The sequence below is a fragment of the Vicugna pacos genome, chromosome 11 (assembly GCF_048564905.1).
Source record: "Vicugna pacos chromosome 11, VicPac4, whole genome shotgun sequence".
In the NCBI taxonomy this organism is placed as follows: domain Eukaryota; kingdom Metazoa; phylum Chordata; class Mammalia; order Artiodactyla; family Camelidae; genus Vicugna; species Vicugna pacos.
This window is the reverse complement of record NC_132997.1, coordinates 94,125,342-94,145,512: the sequence shown is the minus strand read 5'-3', so window position 1 is coordinate 94,145,512 and position 20,171 is coordinate 94,125,342. Positions and strand designations below refer to the sequence as shown.

Here is a 20,171-nt window from a genome sequence, read left to right as displayed (position 1 = left end):
TCACAAGCCCTGACTACTAAATGTGCTCTCTTGCTGACGAGCAGAGGAACCCTGGGCAAGTTTCTTCACCTGTTTGGACCTACTTCATGGGTAATACTAGGGGATGGAAGAAAATAAATCCTTGGATTGATTATTTTTATGTCTACAATTCTGTGCTGATTATTGTTTACAGAAGACCACAGAACTGATTGTCTCAAGATGCTGCTTTAGGTGGATATAGTAATAGCTTCCAAAGCTATTTAAATAAAGTGACTCGTTATCCAAGAAACATTTGAGTGCCTGTTGATGCCAGATACTGTTCTGAGCACTTAGGGATTGGCATTTATGAAATAAATTGGAATGAAGGCCTCAACGTTGAGAGTATTACAGTGGTCAAGACACATGATAAGTCAATTCAGTGTGAATAATCGGTGCCACGTTCCCTAGTGAGAAAGGCTTTCAGGTTAAAAAGCAGAAGAGGGACAACGTGGAGGTTGGAATGTGGGTGTATGCATTTCATGCGCTATTTCCTTCCGTGTTGCTGAGTCACGTCTTTGGGGCCGTGCTGAGTTTTTACTTCATGGGTCTGTATTCACCTGCGTCTGTGTGATTTATGGGTTTGCTGTGTCTCTGAAGCTGAATGGTGTGTGTAACTGTGCTGTGGGAGAGCCAGGCCAGGCACAGAGTGTTTCATTTAGGGAATCCTTGGGTCTGTGTGAGGGCTTCACCTGGGGCAGCCGTGTGTGAAAGTTAAAAGTAATGGTTACTGCTGCATAGCTTTGAGCATTTACTCAATGATATATACTGGAAATTTTAACACATAATGCTTAAAACAACCACGTGAAATCATTTTACTCCTGACTCTGGTTGACATTTACCCAGCGGCATCCAGGCAGAGCCATCACTGAACTCAGGCCTGTCTGCTTCTCAGTCCTGCTTTCTATCCACTCTGCTCCTTTGCTCTCCCACACCACACATGAAATGTCTTGGTTTAGAAGCGTGGACAAGACGAGGCAGCATAAAGCATTGGAAAAGTTCCTGGGATAGAAGCCAGGAAAACAAGGCTCAAAGCCTGACCTTCATTTAATCTTTTGAAAAGTTAGAAAATCATGCTGAATTCATCATTTCTAAGGGTAAACTGTTGAGCTCTATTCTGTTATCTTGACTTTTCCTTATGGTTCTAAATTCTAAAATTCTGACTTATATTTAGTATTTCAGCAAACACTTTGCATGAGATTCTGGACAGCCTTACATTAAATAATGCTATAGCAAGTTTCAGTATGTTAAGGTCTCAGATTGGTATAGTTTATCTTTAATTCCTTTACACATAATACTTTATTTTATAAGGACTTTTAAAACATTACATTATTCTTTGAGTCTTTTTCTGACTGTGAATATTCTAGAGAAAACCTAAAAATGTTCTTGAAGTTAATTTTTAGATTCTTGAATGATTCACTCTTCAGGATTAACAAGAAGTGGCCTTAAATGATGATTGTTTTTAATATCATTATTAATTTTGCTGCGCTTTTGTATTATAACAGTTGCTCTCCTTTGGGGAAAGGCAGTGTGTGTTCATCAGTAAAATGGTGGTACACGTGAGGCCAGTTTCCACAAATTCCTCCGCAAGCTCTCCTGCTCTAGGATCAAGGATAGACCTGGAGAGGGTCCAAACCATCATGGAGTCCATGGGGTCAAAGTTATCACCTGGAGCTCAGCAGTTGATGAATATGGTTAGATTTCAGCAGCAGGTGAGTAGAAATGGATTTCTTTTCTGATGCCATTAACAGTTTTAAATGATGGCTTTTTGAAAGGACATGTGCTGACTTACATTTTTTTCTTTCAACTTTTATTGCTGATTTGAGTGTTACCCTTACGGACTTATGTAAAAACAGCATTTTGTGGACCTACTGTCTTTCAGAAGCGGTATGTTTGTTACAGTCTCCACAGTGTGCCATGAATTCTCTTGCTCATTCATTCAGCAAGTGTTTTTTAAGCACCTTCTGAGAGAATAAAGCACTGTTTTGGTTCCTTTAGGAGGCTCAAAGGTCAGTCTGCAGTCTGTCCCTAAGGAGCTTGATGGTGTTGTTGGGTGAGGTAGGGCATCTAAGTGGGGGATGACGAGGGGGACTGGGAAAGCTCATTACAGGAAGTAGCGTTTTATCTAGACCTTGAAAGAAGAAGGGAGGGATTGGGCAGGTAGGTTTGCAGGATACTCCTGGACAGGTAGAAAACAGCATGGATGAAATCTTCAGTGCTGGAAGGAATGGAATGTAGGTAGGAAATGAATAGAAGTTCGTTTTTCTGGAGTGAAGAAGGGACGGGGACTGGGGTGGGATCACAGAGGATTTTGAATGCTGTTTGAACGTTTGTAGGCATTTTCAACCTAGGTCTGAATAAATTCTAATCCGTTGTTATGCACAGGATGAATCAGTAGGAAAGATGAGTCAGTAGAAGTGGAGGCCACATGAAGGAAAGCAGCCCTCTGTTATTTCCCTCGTCCAGATGAGGGTTAATAAGCCTAGAGTTGGACGGAGTAACCTGATGCTGGATTGTGAGATGCGAAAACAGTGGGGCCATTGGGACTTGACAACTTAATATTGGTATTGTTGGAGAAAAACAGACTCAAACGTGAAGCTAAGGTTTTGAAAGTGGCGATGCCAGTAATATGCCAAGGAGGGACCAAGAGAGGAGGTGGCTTTGGGAGGAAAAGGAGTGTAATTTGGGGAGTACTGAGTTTTAGATGTGAATAAAAACCTTCCCTGGGATGCTGCTGGGAGCATTTGGAAACACAGGTCTGGGTGGTAGAGGTTTGGGAAGAGCACCCCTCGTGGGTGACAGGCAGGTGGTGAAGGGAGAGACTGGAGCAAAGACCCTAGAGAGTAGATACGTTTGGTAAGCATACAGGGAGAGGGAACGAACCAGAGGAGCAGAGACAGCAGTGAATAGAGATTCTCCTTGTTTCCAATCTAAATGATAATACTGCTCATATCACAGGATGAATGTGAAAGTTTAAAACAAGTAGTACAAATGAAAACCTCATGTGACTTTTGTGAGATTTGCCAATATTAATTCAGTACAAGTGTCGTTGGAGCAGTGGGCAGACATAGGAGACCCAGGAGAGGTGATGATGATTGTGGAAACCGTGGAAAGGAGAGTTTCAGAAAGGACAGGGTCCATGCTTTCCTTTCTCTGCTGCCATCATCTCACCTCCTTACCTCAGGCGGGTCCTAGCTGGTCCTCGTGCTCCACCGCGGTCCGTCTCCGCAGTGCACCCAGAATGATCTGACAGGGTAAATTGGACTCTTCCTTCCCCTGTGTAAACCCCCTGGCTGCTTCCATCACACTCAGGATTAAGCCAGATCCTTACCCTGTCATCTGAGACCTGGGCCCTCCTTGCCCCCTCAGCCTCATCTCCTGCCACGGAGACGCCTTGCTCTAGGCATTCTGATGTGTGTGTTCCGCAGACAGCCAGATGTGCTCCTTCCTGGGGGCCTGTGCACTCTTACTGTTCTCTTTGGCCAGAAACCTCTCCTCCTGCTCTTAGTGAGTCTGCCTTTTTCTTGTTACTCCAGTCTCATCTTAAATATTCCCTTTTGAATGAGACCTTCCCCAACCACCCAGTTTAAAATATTCACATTTCTGTATCATATTTTCATCTGTATCATATTTTCATCATCAATATCTGTATCATATTTTCATCATCACTTTCTTCACTATTTTTGTTGTTGTTTATATAGTATTCTGTTTATCTTACTAAAATATAAGCTTTGTGGGAGCAGGAACCTGTCTGTCTTGTGTATGGCTCCTAATAAATATACAGTATATATGCTCTTTGTATTATCAACCAAGTATTCCTTGGAGATCTTCAGGGGTTGATTTGAATAGTGATGAGGTAGAAAGCAGATTTTGAGGGATTAGATAGTAGATGGGTGGTTGGAATGTGCGGGCAGTCTGGGTGAAGTGGGTTGGTTTCAAGGATCATAGAGATAAGGAGCTTGCCCTTATCAGAATCCCTTGGAATGTTTATAAAGTAGAGAACTTTCTGGCCCTCACCCATGACCAGAAACCCTGGGGATGAGATCCAAGAATCAATTCTTATAAACAGGCAATACCAGGTGAGTCTTATGCGTAATACATTTTAAGAATAAATGTTTGAGGGGAAGGATCCAGTGGAGATGGAAGGAGATTAAAAATTTAAAAACAGAGGAAATACTTGTGTGTGTGCAAGATTTAAGAAACATTAGAGAGTTAATGAATTGAAATCAGTTTATGGGCTGATTTTTATTTTTTAAAAACTTGACCATGGGGGAAAAAATGACATGGATAGTACTTTTTCTTTTTTGCCATGTCTTTCAGTTTTTTCTTTTTGTTTAATTCCCAAAATGGTGTATTTTCTCTTCACAAGTTTCAGTCAATTCACAAGTGCATTAGGTAAATTGCAAAAGTGCTTTCCCAGTCTCTTCCTGTTTCCCAGTTTGATGAGTACCTGTCGACTGAAATAAAAATGCACAATATAAAAGCTGTGAGTTGAGTGTTTTGGGGGAGTCTTACTAAGGACTGTGGCCCTGGAGACAGCCTGTCAGAGAGCTCTGAGAGATTCCTTTGAAGAGGTTGGGGAGGAGCCAGATATATATGAACTTATTTTTTGCTGGGAAAAGACATGTATCAAGCATCAAAAGAATTCTGTTAAATCACAGAGAACAGACAGCTCAAGTGCTTTTTAGTGCTTTTCTATGTGTAGGAAGATGCAAGAATCTGACGTCATTTAAAATTTCTTCTCAGATATGCACCTTAACTACCCAGGGGCCAGTATATCCAAAGCACAGAATGCTTCCTGTTTGTCTCCATTCTGAATTCTCTTAGGGTGCACTGTCAGTGGACGACTGCCCTGGCTGGAGAATGACTTGATCCTTGTGGAACCGGAATGGCAGGCAACATTTTTTTCTTTATCAGTCCTTCTAGAATTTTCTATCATGTGGAAACACATAGCAGTCCTCCCACTCAACACATGTATTCTAACCTGCTTCACTGCCCCCACCCCCACCTGTGCTAAATCATTACATATGAGGACATTTGGGAGCACCTGAGAAACAGATGATCCAGTTAAATCTCCTTTAAACATGCTAATAAAGGACTTCTTTCTAGTGGGGAGGCTGTATTTATGAAACAATTCTTACAGGAGATACCTGGCTCTCTAGGACTGATTATTGTTAACAAACCTAGAATCCATGGAATGTCTTTCTGGAAAGGGTCATGTGAGCCCTGTAACCTTCCGTCGGGTATAAAGTAGGGATGTTTCGTGGTGAAAACTGCCCCTTCTGCGGAAGGAGGGTGAGTGCACACTCACACTGTGGAGCCTTCGTGTGTCCCTCGGGGCAGGGCCTGTCCTGAAGGGGAAGGAGAAGACCTGGGAGCAGCTTCCTGGGCCCTCCCTGCTTCTCCTGTCCCTTGTGGCTCCTTGTTCTCTGGAAAGTTTTATTTAAGTAATTCCTTATTTACTTGTATTTGAAGTTCAAGTGTGCTGATTGATTTGTTTTTGCTTGAGCAATTGAGAGTAATTGAATAGGAATTCTGTATCAGAGGGCCTAGCAGTGTAGTTGTCATTTAATGTTACCTGAAGGAACGACGTGCCCCATTTTCTCAAAGAAAATATATTCAGTTATTCAGGATTTACACTGTTTATTTTTTCACCTTTGAAATAAAAATATCCTTTTTTCCTTGCCCTTTCAAGGTGATACTTTTTCAAATTCTTTATAATTAAAAAGCTAAAGAAAATGCTTTCAGAATTCCTACAAGATGTTCAGAGATAAACATTTTTTCAGAAATCTGGGAGAATATATGCACATATATGAAATCAAGTGTACACATATGTAAGTGTATGGACAAGATTCTACCTAAATGCTTTCCTTTTTTTAGGCTGCTCTATGTTTTTTTTTTTCATGTAACATATGACATGGACCCTAAACAAAATATATATGAATTATTTTATACATATTCCTCTGCCTACTTTTAAAAGGGTTTGATGTGCCTTGCAAGGCAACATATGACAGCTCGAGAAAATTAAGAATTGAATAAAGTCAAACAAAAGGAAGCAGAAGAATAGCCACCAGCACCTCAGGTTGGTTGATTTACTGCACTGCCATATAGATTTACCTGTGAATTTATTGATATTTAACACAAAGTGAAAAATAACTACCTTGAGAGCCTTCATCTCAGAAAAATGCTTAATTTTTATAATCAGTCAATTTTATAATAACCAAAATATTATGATAAATCAGAAAAAAACAGCAAATGCCTTAATTGCATTGGATTTTTCTAATTAAAATTTCTGCCAAGTCAATTGTGATGTACAATTTTAAGGTTAATTTCACTATTTATATGATTATTGTTTTGTAGAATTTTCAATTTTCTATCAAAGTTTTTTTGGAGTACTAAAATTACACCACTACCAAAAATAATTGAGTTTTACCTTAATGATTGAGTAAAGCTCCTTTCCACCAAAGGAGAGTTTTCTAACTTTCAAATTTTGTAAATATAATTATACATAGTGATGTTCTCTTAGGAGTAATTTAAAGTTTATTTAAAAATTGCATTTAATAGACGATAGATTTCCTTATAAAGAGAGTTTCTCCAAAGTGCAGTCCAGTGGGAGAAGTTGCATGGTGGCTCTCCTGTCCCGCCCCGCCAACCTCCCTGGCTCTCACTATTCCCTTTCCTGCTGTATTTTCCCTGAAGTGTTTATCACTGTCTCCATCTGTGTGATGCATTGTCGGTCTTTGTTTTCTGTCTCTCCCTGCTCTCTAGATTATAGTATCCACAGATCAGCGATCAGCAATTTTCATTTGTTTCGTTCACTGTCTTATTTTAGTATCGGAAATAGTACCTAACACAGAGTAGATTTATGGTAAATATTTGATAAATGAATGAGTTTTGGGCTGGTTTAATCCAAGAATAATTTTTCAGAATATCTAGAAAACTTGTGAACCATCTTCAGCTAATTTTGAATAATACTTTCGTCAGCCTCTCTCACCAGGTACTGAGCAACAGTGAGATGCTGTCCCCTGGTAAGTCTCTCTAGCAGAGCTCTGTGTTCAGAATTGGTAACGGCTGTCTAGGCTGGGGGCAGATTCGCTTTTCTCCTCTCGAAATACTGGACAGCACAGCAAGAACATGCCCTGTAGAGGAGACATGTGACCTCCTCTCAGAGGTGAGCCAGTGCTTCTCAGGAAGTCACGTAGCACAGCCGGCTGGGCTGAGGCCACAGAACATAATGGATTATCCTTACAAATTATTAAATCTGACACAGACAATAGGTGGCTCATTTTAGTCACTGAAAAATGTCTCAAGTGTACCCATAGATCATCAGACTCTAAGTATGTAACTAGCTAGTGTAACTTCCACGAAAAATGAGTTGCAAAAGATATCCTTAGGTTGGCTTACCACATGTGAAAGTGGACAGGTGACTTTTAATTGTATGAAAGGGATCAGTTATCGTGACTCAGTTGAGAATACTGCATTTTATTACCGTAAATTAAGGAGGCCTTTGGTGGAAACATTAAAATATGCCCGTGCAACTTTACGAGGAGTGATATTTATTTCAGTATTTTCCTTAGCAAAACTTCAGTGAAACGATTAAAAGTCCTGGCTCTAGAGGTAGGCGGCCTGGGGTCCTGGTCCCGGTCCTGCCACTGACTGGTTGTGTACCTTGGCCAAGTCACCTTTAGTCTCGGTCTCCGCAACTTAACAGTGCGACGGTGACGGTGGCCGACTCCGTCTGGATATACTAGGGATCGAGTGAAGGAAGGCGCAGTGCCTGACTGTCAGCCACTCTGGAAGGAGCTGCCCTCATGATTAGTGTTAATATTTCCATATTTCTCTTGCTTAGCATTGCGTTCCCATTGGAGAGCAGCTTCAGTCGGTTTTGGGAAATTCCGGATACAAGCATATGATTGGACTACACTCCTCGTCTACCTCAGGAGCCTTCGCCAAGTTATCCTCCACACCTTTTCCTTTCAGAACTGGATTGACATCCGAAAACGTGACTGAAGACTTCAAAGCTTCCGTTGATAAAAGTGTGCAGCCAGCTGGTGGAGGAGCCATCACAAACTTCCAGGAGTGTAAAATTGTGCCACAAAACCATTCTCTTCTTGAGAATGATCTTAAGAAAGCAGTATCTTCTTTCTTACCAAAGAAGGCGAGTGACAGCTCACATGTACCCAACTCCGAGCTGCTGCCTCTCTTGCAGAATTTATGCGGCCAAGTGAGCCATCTCCGTGTGGGGCCTACCAGCAAGTGGCAGGAAGGCATCACCGCGCCCGCTGAAGGCACTGTTGGTGTCACGTAAGTACTCAGGGCATTTGGGGCTTAGCTTTGCTGGGTGGGAGAGGCAGCTGGAGGAGAACAGGTTTTTTCAGAAACTACTGCCTACAGATGTTTCCAGAGTAATTTTAGGAGGTTTTACATTTTACCATTAAGACACTTAGAGGAAAGTTCTGCAGAGTAGAATATGGAGGAGGTGTGTAAAACTGGAGGCGTGTAGGTGTGGAGCATGTCTCAGGCATTTTGTGGAAGGAGAGTGAGCATCAGGTAAGGGCTGGAGTAGAGTGTTAACGTGTGTGGATGGAGAGGAGCTTTGTAACCATATGTCCATGTTCGCCTAATTGTACGAAGTGAGCCTTGTATCAGTGTTTCTTTGTAGATACTGTGTGACGTAGGCCGATTTTGGAGGCATCTACATATTTTTGAGCTCTGAGTTATTTATAGCGTATAGGCCCTTACCCTCTGATCACGTAACTTCAGTGTTTTGCCCGCCTGCTTTGAGTGAGGTGTGCCTAAGTGTTAGCATGTTCCCCGTCCTTATGTAGATGTACTGTGTCCAAACGTTGCACTCGACTTGGAATTCAGGACTCTGTTCATAGTTCTGGATTAACTCTTTTTTCTTACTGTTTAAATCTTTAGGCTTAGTTTTTTTCACATGTAAAATGAGGTAGTTGTATTGGTTGAAATTTTCTGAATGTCTCCAACAGCATTGAAATTTGAGGAGTTTAGTACATAATTGGAAAAAATGGTTCTTATTCAGCATGGAAATGGAAAGGCAGCAGTAGTCTTCAACTGTTCATAGTCTTTATCAGTGTTAACTAACGGCTTTAGGATATGGAAACAAACAAAGAAAAACTAAAACAGATTTTAAAACTTCTTCTGGGTCTAGCTGAAGTGGAATGTCCCTGTTCTGAAAATCCCTGGACATATTGCAGCAAACATACAGTGATTCCAAAAGGTGGAAAGAAGTCAGATTGCTTAGGGACTGTGGGGCTTAGCGTTCCTTAGTTTCTAGTTATCTGAGAGTGTCTTTTGTCATAGATGAGTACAGGATTTTGTCAAATATTTTTTCTTTGGCAATTAATATGAACATATGCATTTTATCCTATAGTCTGTTGATATAGTGAATTATATTAATTTCAAAAATTGAACCCACCTTGTATACCTAGAATAAATCCCACTTATTCATGGGCTATAATTCTTTTTTATACAATGCTGAATTTGACTTAACATTTTGTTGAATATTTTTGCATCTAATTTATTAGGGATACTCGTCAGTATTTTCCTTACATTGTCTTTGGTTTTCTATTAGGGTAATACTGGCCTCATAAAACGAGTTCTACATCTTAGAAGAGATTGTGTATATTTTATGTTAACTCTTCTTAAAATGTTTGGTAGAATTCTCCAATGAAACCAGCTGGGCCATGATATTTTTTTCCTGGGAAGTTTTTTTTTAATGGTGTTATTATTTTTTTAACTAGGGGTTTTTTTTGTTTTTTGGGGGGGGTTGGGGGGATGGTAACTAGGTTTATTTATTCATTTGTTGATTTACTTATTTTTTAAATGGAGGTAGTGGGGATTGAAAGGAGGACCTCATGCACTCTACCAGTAAGCTATAACCTCCCACTTCTTTCCTGGGAACTTGTAAATTACAAATTCAGTTTCTAACACAGTAAAGTTGTCAGTTCTCCCCCATGGATATGCAGGCTTAAAGTAATGCATATTATATCCCAGCACAATACTTTGTAGACATAGACAAGGTTATTTTTAAAAATTATATGAAAGGCAAAAGAGGTAGAATCGCTAAAGCAACCTTTGGAAAAGAGGAATGAAATGGGAGGAATCGCTCTTCCCAATGTCAGGTCTTACACAGGGAGAGTATTCAAGACTGTGTAGTGTGGGCAGAGGGACAGACTCATAGGTCAACGGAACATAATAAAGGGCCCAGAAATAGACCCACACGAATCTACTCAACTGATTTTGACAAAGATGCAACAGCGATTCAATAAAAGAATAGTCTTTAACACATGGTGCTGGGGCAACTGGATATCCACTGGGTGAAAAGTAAAACATGACCTAAACTTCATTCCTTATACAAAAATTAACTAAAAATGGATCACGGACTTAAATGTAAAACATAAAGCTATAAAACTTTTCTAATAATAAATAGGAGACAATCTTGGAGACCTAAAGACTTCTGAGATATGACACCAAAAGCAGGATAGTTGAAAACTTGATATATTGGATGCCATGAAAATGTTAATCTTCTGCCCTGTGAAAGACTCTCTTAAGGGAATAAAATACAAGTTACAAAGTGGGACAGAATATTTGCAAATTACAAATGCAACAAATGGCTTATATCTTAAATATAAAGAGAACTGTCAAAACTCAACATTTTAGAAATCCAGTTAGGACATGGGGAAAAGACATAAAGAGACGTTTTACCCGAGAGGATGTACCGATAGCAAATCAGCACGTGAAAAGATGATCAACATTGGTCTCGTGGCTGTTAAGGAAACACGTATTAAACCCACAAGATACCACTTTACATTTATTCAAATGGCTAAAGTAACAGTTTAAAAAATGGTAGGAATACCAGATACTGATCAGGATGCGGAGAAACTGGATCTTTCATACATCACTGGTGGGGACTAAAAATGGTACAGTCCCTCTAAAATGTATTTTGGCCGTTTCTAATAGCTAAGATACAGTTACCATGTGAGTCAGCAATTGTATTCCTGGGCATTTATCCCAGAGAAATGAAAACTTCTGTCCACTCTAAAACCTGAGCACAGTTTTTCAGAGGAGGTTCCAGTAATTTGGTAAGGTTGTGTGAATGAAAAAAAACTTTAAATTGCACAGTGTTTTGGGAAGTACATGGAAGACATACATGGAGAACTTAAAAAAAAATCAGCATGATCATTCTTGATTTTGAGCTCAGAATCAAAAAGACCTTTTCTAAAGACTTGGTCTTTGAGGCTAGGAATTCTTTCATCTTCAATTTTATATTCTCATTTCAATTGAATGCTTAAATACTTAAAGAATTGAAGAAATACGAATACTTTGGGCATTCAGGATTGTGGTCGTCTGTTGTGTATGTGTTTTAGAACCTACAAACATGTTGTTAGAAGACCCACAATGTGGGACAATTTCAGCAATTTATGTTGGCTGCTGCTTGTACTATAGTTTGGTGGTTTTTGTTATAATATTAGGGATAATTGTTATATTGCTGTTTTTTAAATTTACTTTTAGAGTGGAAGAGCAATCCATTTGTCCACACTTGGAAAAGATTCTTTTTAAAAATATGGAACTGATGGAAAAGAAACTTGCAGACTACATTGATCAGCGCATATGTAAACTCCAGGAGCACATAGATAATAAGATTGCTTTGTTAATGGACTTGCTGCAACACCCCAACTCCCCACCCTCTGGGATGCCTCTAAGACATTATGACTCTGGAGAAAGACTTTCAAATGGAGAAAGATAAGCACTCAACACATACTATGTACTACAGATATTTATTACATATTTATTACAAAGCCAAAACTCCCCCAAAAATTGAAGCAACTTTTTACTATCATTTGAGGATTAACATTTACTTACATAAAGTGACCTCAGCGTTCATTAACTATATTTGTTGTAAATCCAGTACTGTACACTAAGAATTAACATGATAGGGTCATAAGTTATTTTTCTTTGCATATTTTTTCCCTTTTATAAGAAATTCACATACACTTCTGGGTTGCTTAAGTGTTCTGGATTTTTAAGGGCCTGATGCAGTTTATTTGTATTATTACATGTGTGTTTGACCGAAGTACTCTTAATGAAAAGACCTCATGTTTGGGGGTATAAAGATGTTTAGAGTATTTTATTGGTATTGTTTCTTTTTCTAATTGATTGTTTGTAATTGACTTGCAGTCTTTAATGTCAGGTCACATTACATTTTTAATTGTTTATTTCAGGTAAGAAATCAGACGTGATGTTTGGCATGTTTAAAACTGGTTTACAGTGTGGCCATGAATTTTATGTTCTTTTACGTGGTAGCTGTGGATAGAAAAGTGAAAATCAGAACTGACCTATTCTTTCTTAGGATTATTACTTAAGATTTAGTGGTTGATGTAAAATGAGAGAAGTCACCTTGTTTTATCCCAGTCAACCCAGAAAGTACAAGGAACTCTCTCCTTTTCTAAGCCGATACAGGTTCTTCTCTCCAGAGCCCGTTTCTTTGTCCTTAAAGTGTGAAATGCTGGGTTCTGCACTGAAGGGTTAAGGCATATGAATCAAGGAGACTGCAGGTCTCCCTGGCAGACTTAATTTTCAGAATTTATACCTATTGTATATGTGTTGTATGGTGATACATTTGCACTAAAAAATAAATGCACCTGTTACTGACCCGGGCCCTTGGACTCTTTAATCAAGAGATTGGTAAGAGGGTAGAAGAGAATTTCAGGCAAGGCTTTATTGGGGCTCATGCTGCGGCACAAGGGAACAGAAACAAGAAAGCGGTACCCTTGTTCGCTCCTGCAGAGGAGCTGCTTGGGTCCTTAAAAGGTAACAGCAGGGGCAGGTCATGGGTTGGGTGGGAGGCGTGGCTTAGGTGGTCTGCCCACCCTCTTGGTGGTGCTGTGTGCTGGGATCAGGAGCAGCTCCCTGCTTTTACTCCAGGCACCTCAGAAGTGGCAGTCATTTTGTATCCTATGGTTCATCCTTGCCCCAACTGGGCATGCGTGCAGCTATTTTCAGTCACTCATAGTTTGTATTCTGTTGCTCGAGGAGGCAGGAGACGTTTGTCCAGTTGGAAGCAGTCTTGTAAAGGGTCCCAGGTCCCAGCCGACCTCACATCCACTCTGGAAACTACTTGTCTTAAATGAATAAAAATATTTTCTTTTCATCTCATACTTGTTTAAGATGAAAAAGGATGGTTTACACTCATTTAATATTTTGATGAATTCAGTTCTTCAAAGTGAGAACTAGTATAACATTTGCTTATTTATGAATCACTCTGACCTCAGTGACACGAGGACCTGTGTATCACTTTAATCAGTCTTCTCCTAATCTGTTGCTAATATACATAGCCATTAGAGGTAGCATTTGTTTAAGCACTCAGGAGAAATGTGTCTCACTTAAAGCCGAACACTTTCGTTAATAAATATACAGCTTTTGATGGTTGTGGTCTGTTCTTGATTCACAAACTGCCTTAATACAGTTATAACTAGAACACCTAAGCTATGTTTTATTAATTGATTACAGTAAATAGTCATGATTATAGTAGTAGAAATAATTCAGATAGGCTTTAATTCTTGATCTTCCATTTCTTAATTTTTCCACATTAATAAAGACCTAAGTTATATTTTATATGTTAGAGATTCACAGGTATTGCTCTTATATTTATAAATTGCTATACATATATATATAATTGCTTTTTAAAGATTTTTATTTCTTAAGAAAATGCTGGCTGAATTTGCTCAAACAGGAGAAGCAGACCTGAGGATGTACAAAATCTCTATTAAATCTTTTTTGTTTTGTAACTTTCATCTGCGTGTATGTGGCACACCCAGGAAGTCAAGTCTGGGAAATGGGGGTGGCCAGATGCACCTTCAGAGGGGTCAAGTGACCACTGCATTTTGAGGTGGCTGCAAGGGGTGTGTGGGTGATCAGAACATTAAATCAAGATACAGGTTATGTATTTTAATTTCCACGTTGCCTCCCCTTCGAGTATGAAGTTTAGTGTTTTAGGGCCTAGAATGTGGAACTAGACTAGCTGGGTACTAACTGTGGCCATTCCATTTACAAACTACGACCTGAGAGAGCTCTCAGCCTCGCTGTGTGCCAGGGCTCACAGTCCTCAGTCAGTGACTGTCAGCCATCACCTCACTGTTGTCACCCAGAAGCTGCTGACCTCTTTCCAACGGAGGTGTTTCAGGTCGGCCAGGGACTTCAACCACCCTTGTTAGGAGACCAAAGTCTCTGCTTACTGAAGGTGAGAAAAGATGGCTCCTGATACTTTTCCTTCTTGTCTTTCAGTATCCGGGTGCAGTCCTCACTGGGACTGAGTGTCAGGATCAGGGCTTTGTGGGTCTCTGTTTCCCACGTGAGATCCCCACGGCCACGCAGCTAAAAGTAAACTGTATTTAGCTCATCACAGAGTAAGCCACCAGGAATTTATTTCCCCAGTGTGAAGTTCTAGGGAGAAAAATATGTACGTTTTCCCTACACAGAGTTCATAAAGGGTAAAAACGTCTTAGGGCCTGAAGAACGATGGTTTTAAAAAAGAAACTAATTGAATGTGAACAAACATACTTCACAATGCAATCCAATGGTTAGTAACTCCACTTGTAGAGGTACAAACCTTCTATTTTTCTTTCTTCTCTGTGGCTGATGAGTGATGTCCCTACAAAAATAGCATTTTATAGGTTTTTAACAGAAATAACACCTGTGTTATTTTAGTCACTTGAGATGTGATTGGCAAAAATTGTATATATGTAAGTTTATACAACATGATGTTTTAATATAAGTATGCATTGTGAAATGATTACCAAAATCAAGCTGACTAATGTATCTGCCACTCACATACCTACCGTTTGTGTGTGTGTGTAGTGAGAACACGAGATCTACTCACTTGGCAAAATTCAAGTATACAATATGCATTACTATTAACTGCAGTCACCATGCTATACATCAGGTCTCCAGAACTTTTTCACCTTGTAACTGAGCATTTGTACCCTTTGGCTGACGTCTCCCCATTTCCCTGGTAGTCACTGTTCTAACTCTCTGTTAACAATAAATTTGACTTTTTTGGTTTCTACATATAAGTGAGATTATCCAGTATTTGTCATTGTGTCTGGTTTATTTCATTTAGTATAATGTTATCCAAATTTATCCAGGTCACAAATGGCAGGATTTCCTTCCTGTTTAAGGGTGAATAATATTCCATATTATGTATATATTCCATATTATATATTCTTTTATATACAATCTATTATATATATAATATATATCACATTATTTTATCCATTCATCTGTTGACAGACACATAGGTTGTTTCCATATCTTGACTACTTTGAATAATGCTGGAATGAACTTGACAATGCAGATACTTCTTCAAGATTTTATTTTCTTTGGATATACACCCATAGTGGGATTGGTGTATCATATGGTAGTTCTATTTTTAATTTTTTGAGGAACATGTAGACAGTTTTCCGTAATGGTTGTACCAATTTACATTCCTACCAACATTGTACAAGAGTCCCTTGTTTTCCATAGTTTGGCCAATGCTTGTTATCTTTTGATTTTCTGATAATAGCAGCACTAACAGGTGTGAGGTAATGTCCCATGGTGGCTTTGATTTGCAATTCTCTGATGATGAATAATGTTGAGCACCCTTTCATGTAACTGTTAGCCATTTGTATGTAGTATTTAGGAACATGTCTATTCAGGTCCTTTGCCCATTTTTTGATTGGGTTACTGAGGGTTTTTTGCTATTAAATTGTATGAGTTTCTTGTATATTTTGAATATTGATCCCTTACAGAGTGTGTAGTTTGCAAATATTTTTCTCCCATTTCATAGGTTGCCTTTTAATTTTGGTTTGTTTTACTTTATGTGAATAATTTTTTTAGTCTGATGCAGTCCTATTGTTTACTTTGCTTTTTTTTTTTAACCTTTGCTTTGGGTGTCAAATCCAAAAAATGTCAAGACAAATGCCAAGGAACTTACCCCGTGTTTTCTTCTAGGCCTTTATAGTTCCAGGTCTTACATTCAACTCATTAATCCATTTTGAGTTGATTTCTGTGTATGTTGTAAGGTAAGGGTCCAGTTTCATTCTTTAGCAAGTAGATATCCAGTTTTCCCAAAACCATTTTTTGAAGAGACTATACATTCTCCATTGTTTAATCTAGCCTCTTTTGTCAAAAATTAATTGAAAAAAAATACATATGTTTCTGTCTGGGCTATTAGTTTCTTTGGTTTTTATGCTAACACGTTACTGTTTTGATTACAACAGCTTTGTAATATAATTTGAAATCAGGAAGTGTGATGCCTCCAGCTTTGTTCTTTCTCAAGATTAGTTTGGGTTTTGGGGTCTTTTGGGGTTCCATACAGATTTTAGAATTGTTTTCCATTTTTGTGAAAAATGCTGTTAGAATTTTAATAGGGCTTGAATTGAATCTGTATATTGCTTGGGGATAGTACAGACATTTTAACATCATTAATTCTTCCAGTCTGTGAACATGGGAATATCTTCCATTTATTTATGTCTTCAGTTTCTTTCATCAGCTGAAAACTGATGTCTTTGTTAGATGCTTAGTTCTGTGTTTGTTCGCTGCTTCTCATCCCGGAGGGAGTAGCCGTTTCCTTCATTTCCTATTTATCTTTTTTACCCCTTTTTAGTAAGTAACCACTTGTTACTAGTGAACTCTTTTAATTATTACAACTTCTGTCTTACCAGTACGCACTGCATTGCTTGGAAGCGACCCATCGTCCTCTCAGGAGAAACATATTTTTACCTTATTTGTCTATAAATTAAGATCTTTCCTCTTCGACATCCCACTGAATCTTCAAAATAACCCTATCCAGTGGGTCCTACTGCCTGTTTCACAGACAAGGAAACGGGGGCTTGGAGGAGTTAGGTGCCACACACCAGGTTAACTGAGGTGGTGTCAGATCCAGACTTGCTGGCTCAGAGCCGCAGGAGATTCAGACGAGGGGGTGTTCATGTAGGAGGGTCGGATCCACCCTCAGTCTAGTGGGGACCCCCAGGAGCTTTAAGCTGGAGCTCCACAGGGCAGGGTGAAGGTCACATCCCTTAGCGTGGCCTCTCTCTCAGCGGAGTTTACTTTTCCGGCTTCACCTCCCTCTGCCTTTGGCTGCTGGGCCTCCCCTCCTCCTCCTCTTCTACCTGCTCAAATGAAGCCCTATTGCCTCCTCTTCAGGAAGCCTCCCCTGAGCCTCTCACTCCACCCCCCCTACATTAATTACTCCTTCTGCTGTGTCTCCATGCCCTTTGCTCCTGCTTCCAATGAAACCTGAACTTTGTTTGACCTATAGGTTTCCGGGGTATGATTTCGCTCCCTTAACAGGTACTTGAGTTTAGGAACCAAAGCTTCTGTGTCTGTACCCTCCCTCGCTGAGCCCATCATTTTAGACCCAGGAGGTGCTCAGGTGAATCTACACTGAGATGATTTAAGTGGACTTTGTCGGTTCACTTTCATAGTCCTAAACATGCTTTAGTTTGCAAGTGCTTTTCACATCCGATCCAGCCCTGTTAGGCAGGGTTCTCCAGAGAAGCAGAGCCAGTAAGATATACACAGATATATAAGAGGAGATTTATTATGGGAATTGGCTCACACAATTATAGAGGCTGAGATATGTCACGATACACCTCCTGCAAGCTGGAGAACCAGGAAAGCCTGTAGGATATGATTTAGTCCAAGTCTGAAGACCTGAGAACCAGGGGAACCAGTACTGTAACTCCCAGTCTGAGGCCAAAGGTCTAAGAACCAGGGGAGGGGGTATGAGGTGGCGGGGGTACTAGTGTAAGTCCCAGAGTCCAAAAGCCCAAGAAACAGGATCTCTGGTGTCTGAGGGCAGAAGATTGATGTCCCAGCTCAAGAATAGAGACACTAAATTTGCTCTTCCTCTGTCTTTTTGTTCTATTCAGTTCCTCAATGGACTGGACGATGCCCACATACATTGGTAAGGACAGAACTTCACTCACTCTGTTGATTCAAATGCTAATCTCTTCTGGAAACACCCTCACAGAAACACCCAGAAATAATGGTTTGCCAGCTATCTGGGCATCCCTTACTTAGCTCAGTAAAGTTGACCCATAAAAGTAACCATCAAAGTCCACCCTTTGTCAACTTGGCACCCATACGCATCTTCTTGAACCATACTTAAACTCCAGATAAAGACAGTAATAAGGTCATAATTACACCTAACATGATAACTATTCTGCTTACAACCAAAAACACAGTAGTTCCTTCTCCTGAAGAGGAGGTAAGTCCTTGAGTGATGTTTACTATTTTCCTGATATCCTGTAACTTAAATACTACGATGTAAAATTAAATACTAAATGCTGATATATAGTCAATACATCTTACGGGAATAAGAGAGGAAAGAAAACAGAAAAGAGAAGAAATTTGCTGAGTATATGTAAATACACACAATGTTATTCGTAAAAAATAAGGAGGAAATATTCATGACAAAGTCCTTGTTTCTGTAACTGGCTGCATGGTAGCAGCTGGTGTTTATAACTACCTCCTACTGCTCATTCTGTAGTCAGCGAACCTTGCTGATGTCACAGAAGCACGGCGGCGGGGGATGAAAGCCGGCAGGCAGGCTACATTCTTCACAGCGCTGGAGGCTGGGATAAGACACAGTGGTGGAGGTTGTAGCCCTGGTGACCTTGTCTCGATTACTACTGGGTATGGCCACAGCAATGGGGGCTTCGGGGCTCTTAAGAACGTCAACTCAGCCCATCCTCTGAGTGCCCAGAGGCAGAGACACGCATACAGTCTGCAGTCTGCATTCTGCAGCGCTGTGCAATCACCAGCTGAGGGTAAACTCAGTGAGGTCAGGCGACAGCAAAGCAGCACAGAGCCACTCGGCTGAGAACATTCCACTTGCGAGCTCGCAGCCCCAAACCAGGAGGGGAAGAAGCCAGGATTCTACCCTCACTGCCTTTGTCTTTGCAAACCAGTTCCTCACCTCCCCCAGGGCAAGGACTGACCCTGCTCAACACAGAGCCCCAGTGTCCCACTTAGAGAGTGTGAGCCACTCTGACCCACATCACTCACTTTAATGCGCTGGCTACTTTGTAGTAAAGACAGACGACAACAGCCATCAGCACAATTGCGGCAGTCAGTAAGCCGCCACCAATGGCATTCATAATCTTGAGGTCAAACATCGCACACACACCTGGGCAGAGAGGTGCAGGCAAGCAGTGAATGTGGCTCCCCTCCCCACACAGCCACTTAGCAACCTTGATGTGCTTCCTTCAGTGGAGGAGAAATGAACCCAAACCACAGATCCTCATGCGTGTAAAACACAAATGAGTCTTTCTCGGCGGGGAGCGGGGCACTCTAAGCTGTCCCAGAGATAGAGAAAAGGGTTTATTTATGAGATGGGACTGAAATGCAAAATCCAGAGAGAAGGAAGGAAAGAAAGTGGGAAGAATTTTTTTCCCTCCCTTTCACATGCAGTAATGTGCAGCTGTAAATAACAAACCAGCCTGCACTTGAGCAAATGGTTTTATTCCCAAACACCTGGGTCTTCCTGAAATATTATACTAACAGAGTCAGGATTGACCCCTTGTTGTATATCAAGTTTAAAAATATTATTTTGTGGGAATGATTAAGGGAATGATTTTTTTTTCAAAATATGCTGTGTAATACGCAGACTACACAAACCCATTTTGTAAGTGATTACGTTTTAAGGGAAAAAAGTTTTTAATTCTCCCACTGACAACTGTCATGCCATCTCCTGGTTTAAGGAGATTCTAGGATCCCTTGTTCCTCATTCTGTTTCTCTAGGAGACCCGAGGCCTTTCTGCCCCTTTTCCTCCTAAATCTTCCCAGGAAATCCAGTTCATTTGGAATCAGCCGTTTGCTTAATCTAACACAATGAAATTGGGGAACAGTGAGCCAAGAGAGAAGCTTAAACAATTCTACTGCTGAGCATACTTATTACAGTTAAACCATCCAGATCTGGATGAAGGCCACCTGGAAAAAAATTTTTTTTAAAAACCCAAAACTTTAGGGAACAGGATATTTCATCAAACCTGTAAGTTGAGAAAGAGGGATGGAATCACCCCTGTTAGGAGGTTAGGAGGAGTTAAGATTCAAGATTGAAGAGCTCACTTCAGCAGCACAGCCAC

General features: G+C 40.3%; 1 protein-coding gene and 1 long non-coding RNA gene across 4 annotated transcripts in view; one reads left to right on the top strand and one right to left on the bottom strand.

The window, feature by feature from the left end:
- The window catches only part of LOC140699453 (ATPase PAAT-like), a 16,046-nt gene extending 3,356 nt beyond the window's left edge, over positions 1-12,690 (top strand). The window contains exons 4-6 of one of the 2 annotated variants that reach the window (XM_072972063.1): positions 1,521-1,727; positions 7,865-8,319; positions 11,551-12,690. In XM_072972063.1, the coding sequence (XP_072828164.1) occupies positions 1,521-1,727; positions 7,865-8,319; positions 11,551-11,785 (897 nt within the window). In that variant the 3' untranslated portion in view covers positions 11,786-12,690. Of the gene's footprint in view, positions 1-1,520; positions 1,728-7,864; positions 8,320-11,550 lie in introns of those variants that run through there. The other variant, XM_072972064.1, reaches the window with a different exon arrangement.
- Positions 4,242-20,171, bottom strand: LOC140699454 (uncharacterized). 2 transcript variants are annotated; one of them, XR_012077637.1, is made up of 3 exons: positions 20,076-20,171; positions 18,554-18,659; positions 4,242-4,472 (listed from the first exon to the last, which is right to left on the bottom strand). It is a non-coding gene; the product is annotated as an uncharacterized lncRNA (long non-coding RNA). The 2 variants fall into 2 exon arrangements; XR_012077638.1 differs by lacking the exon at positions 18,554-18,659.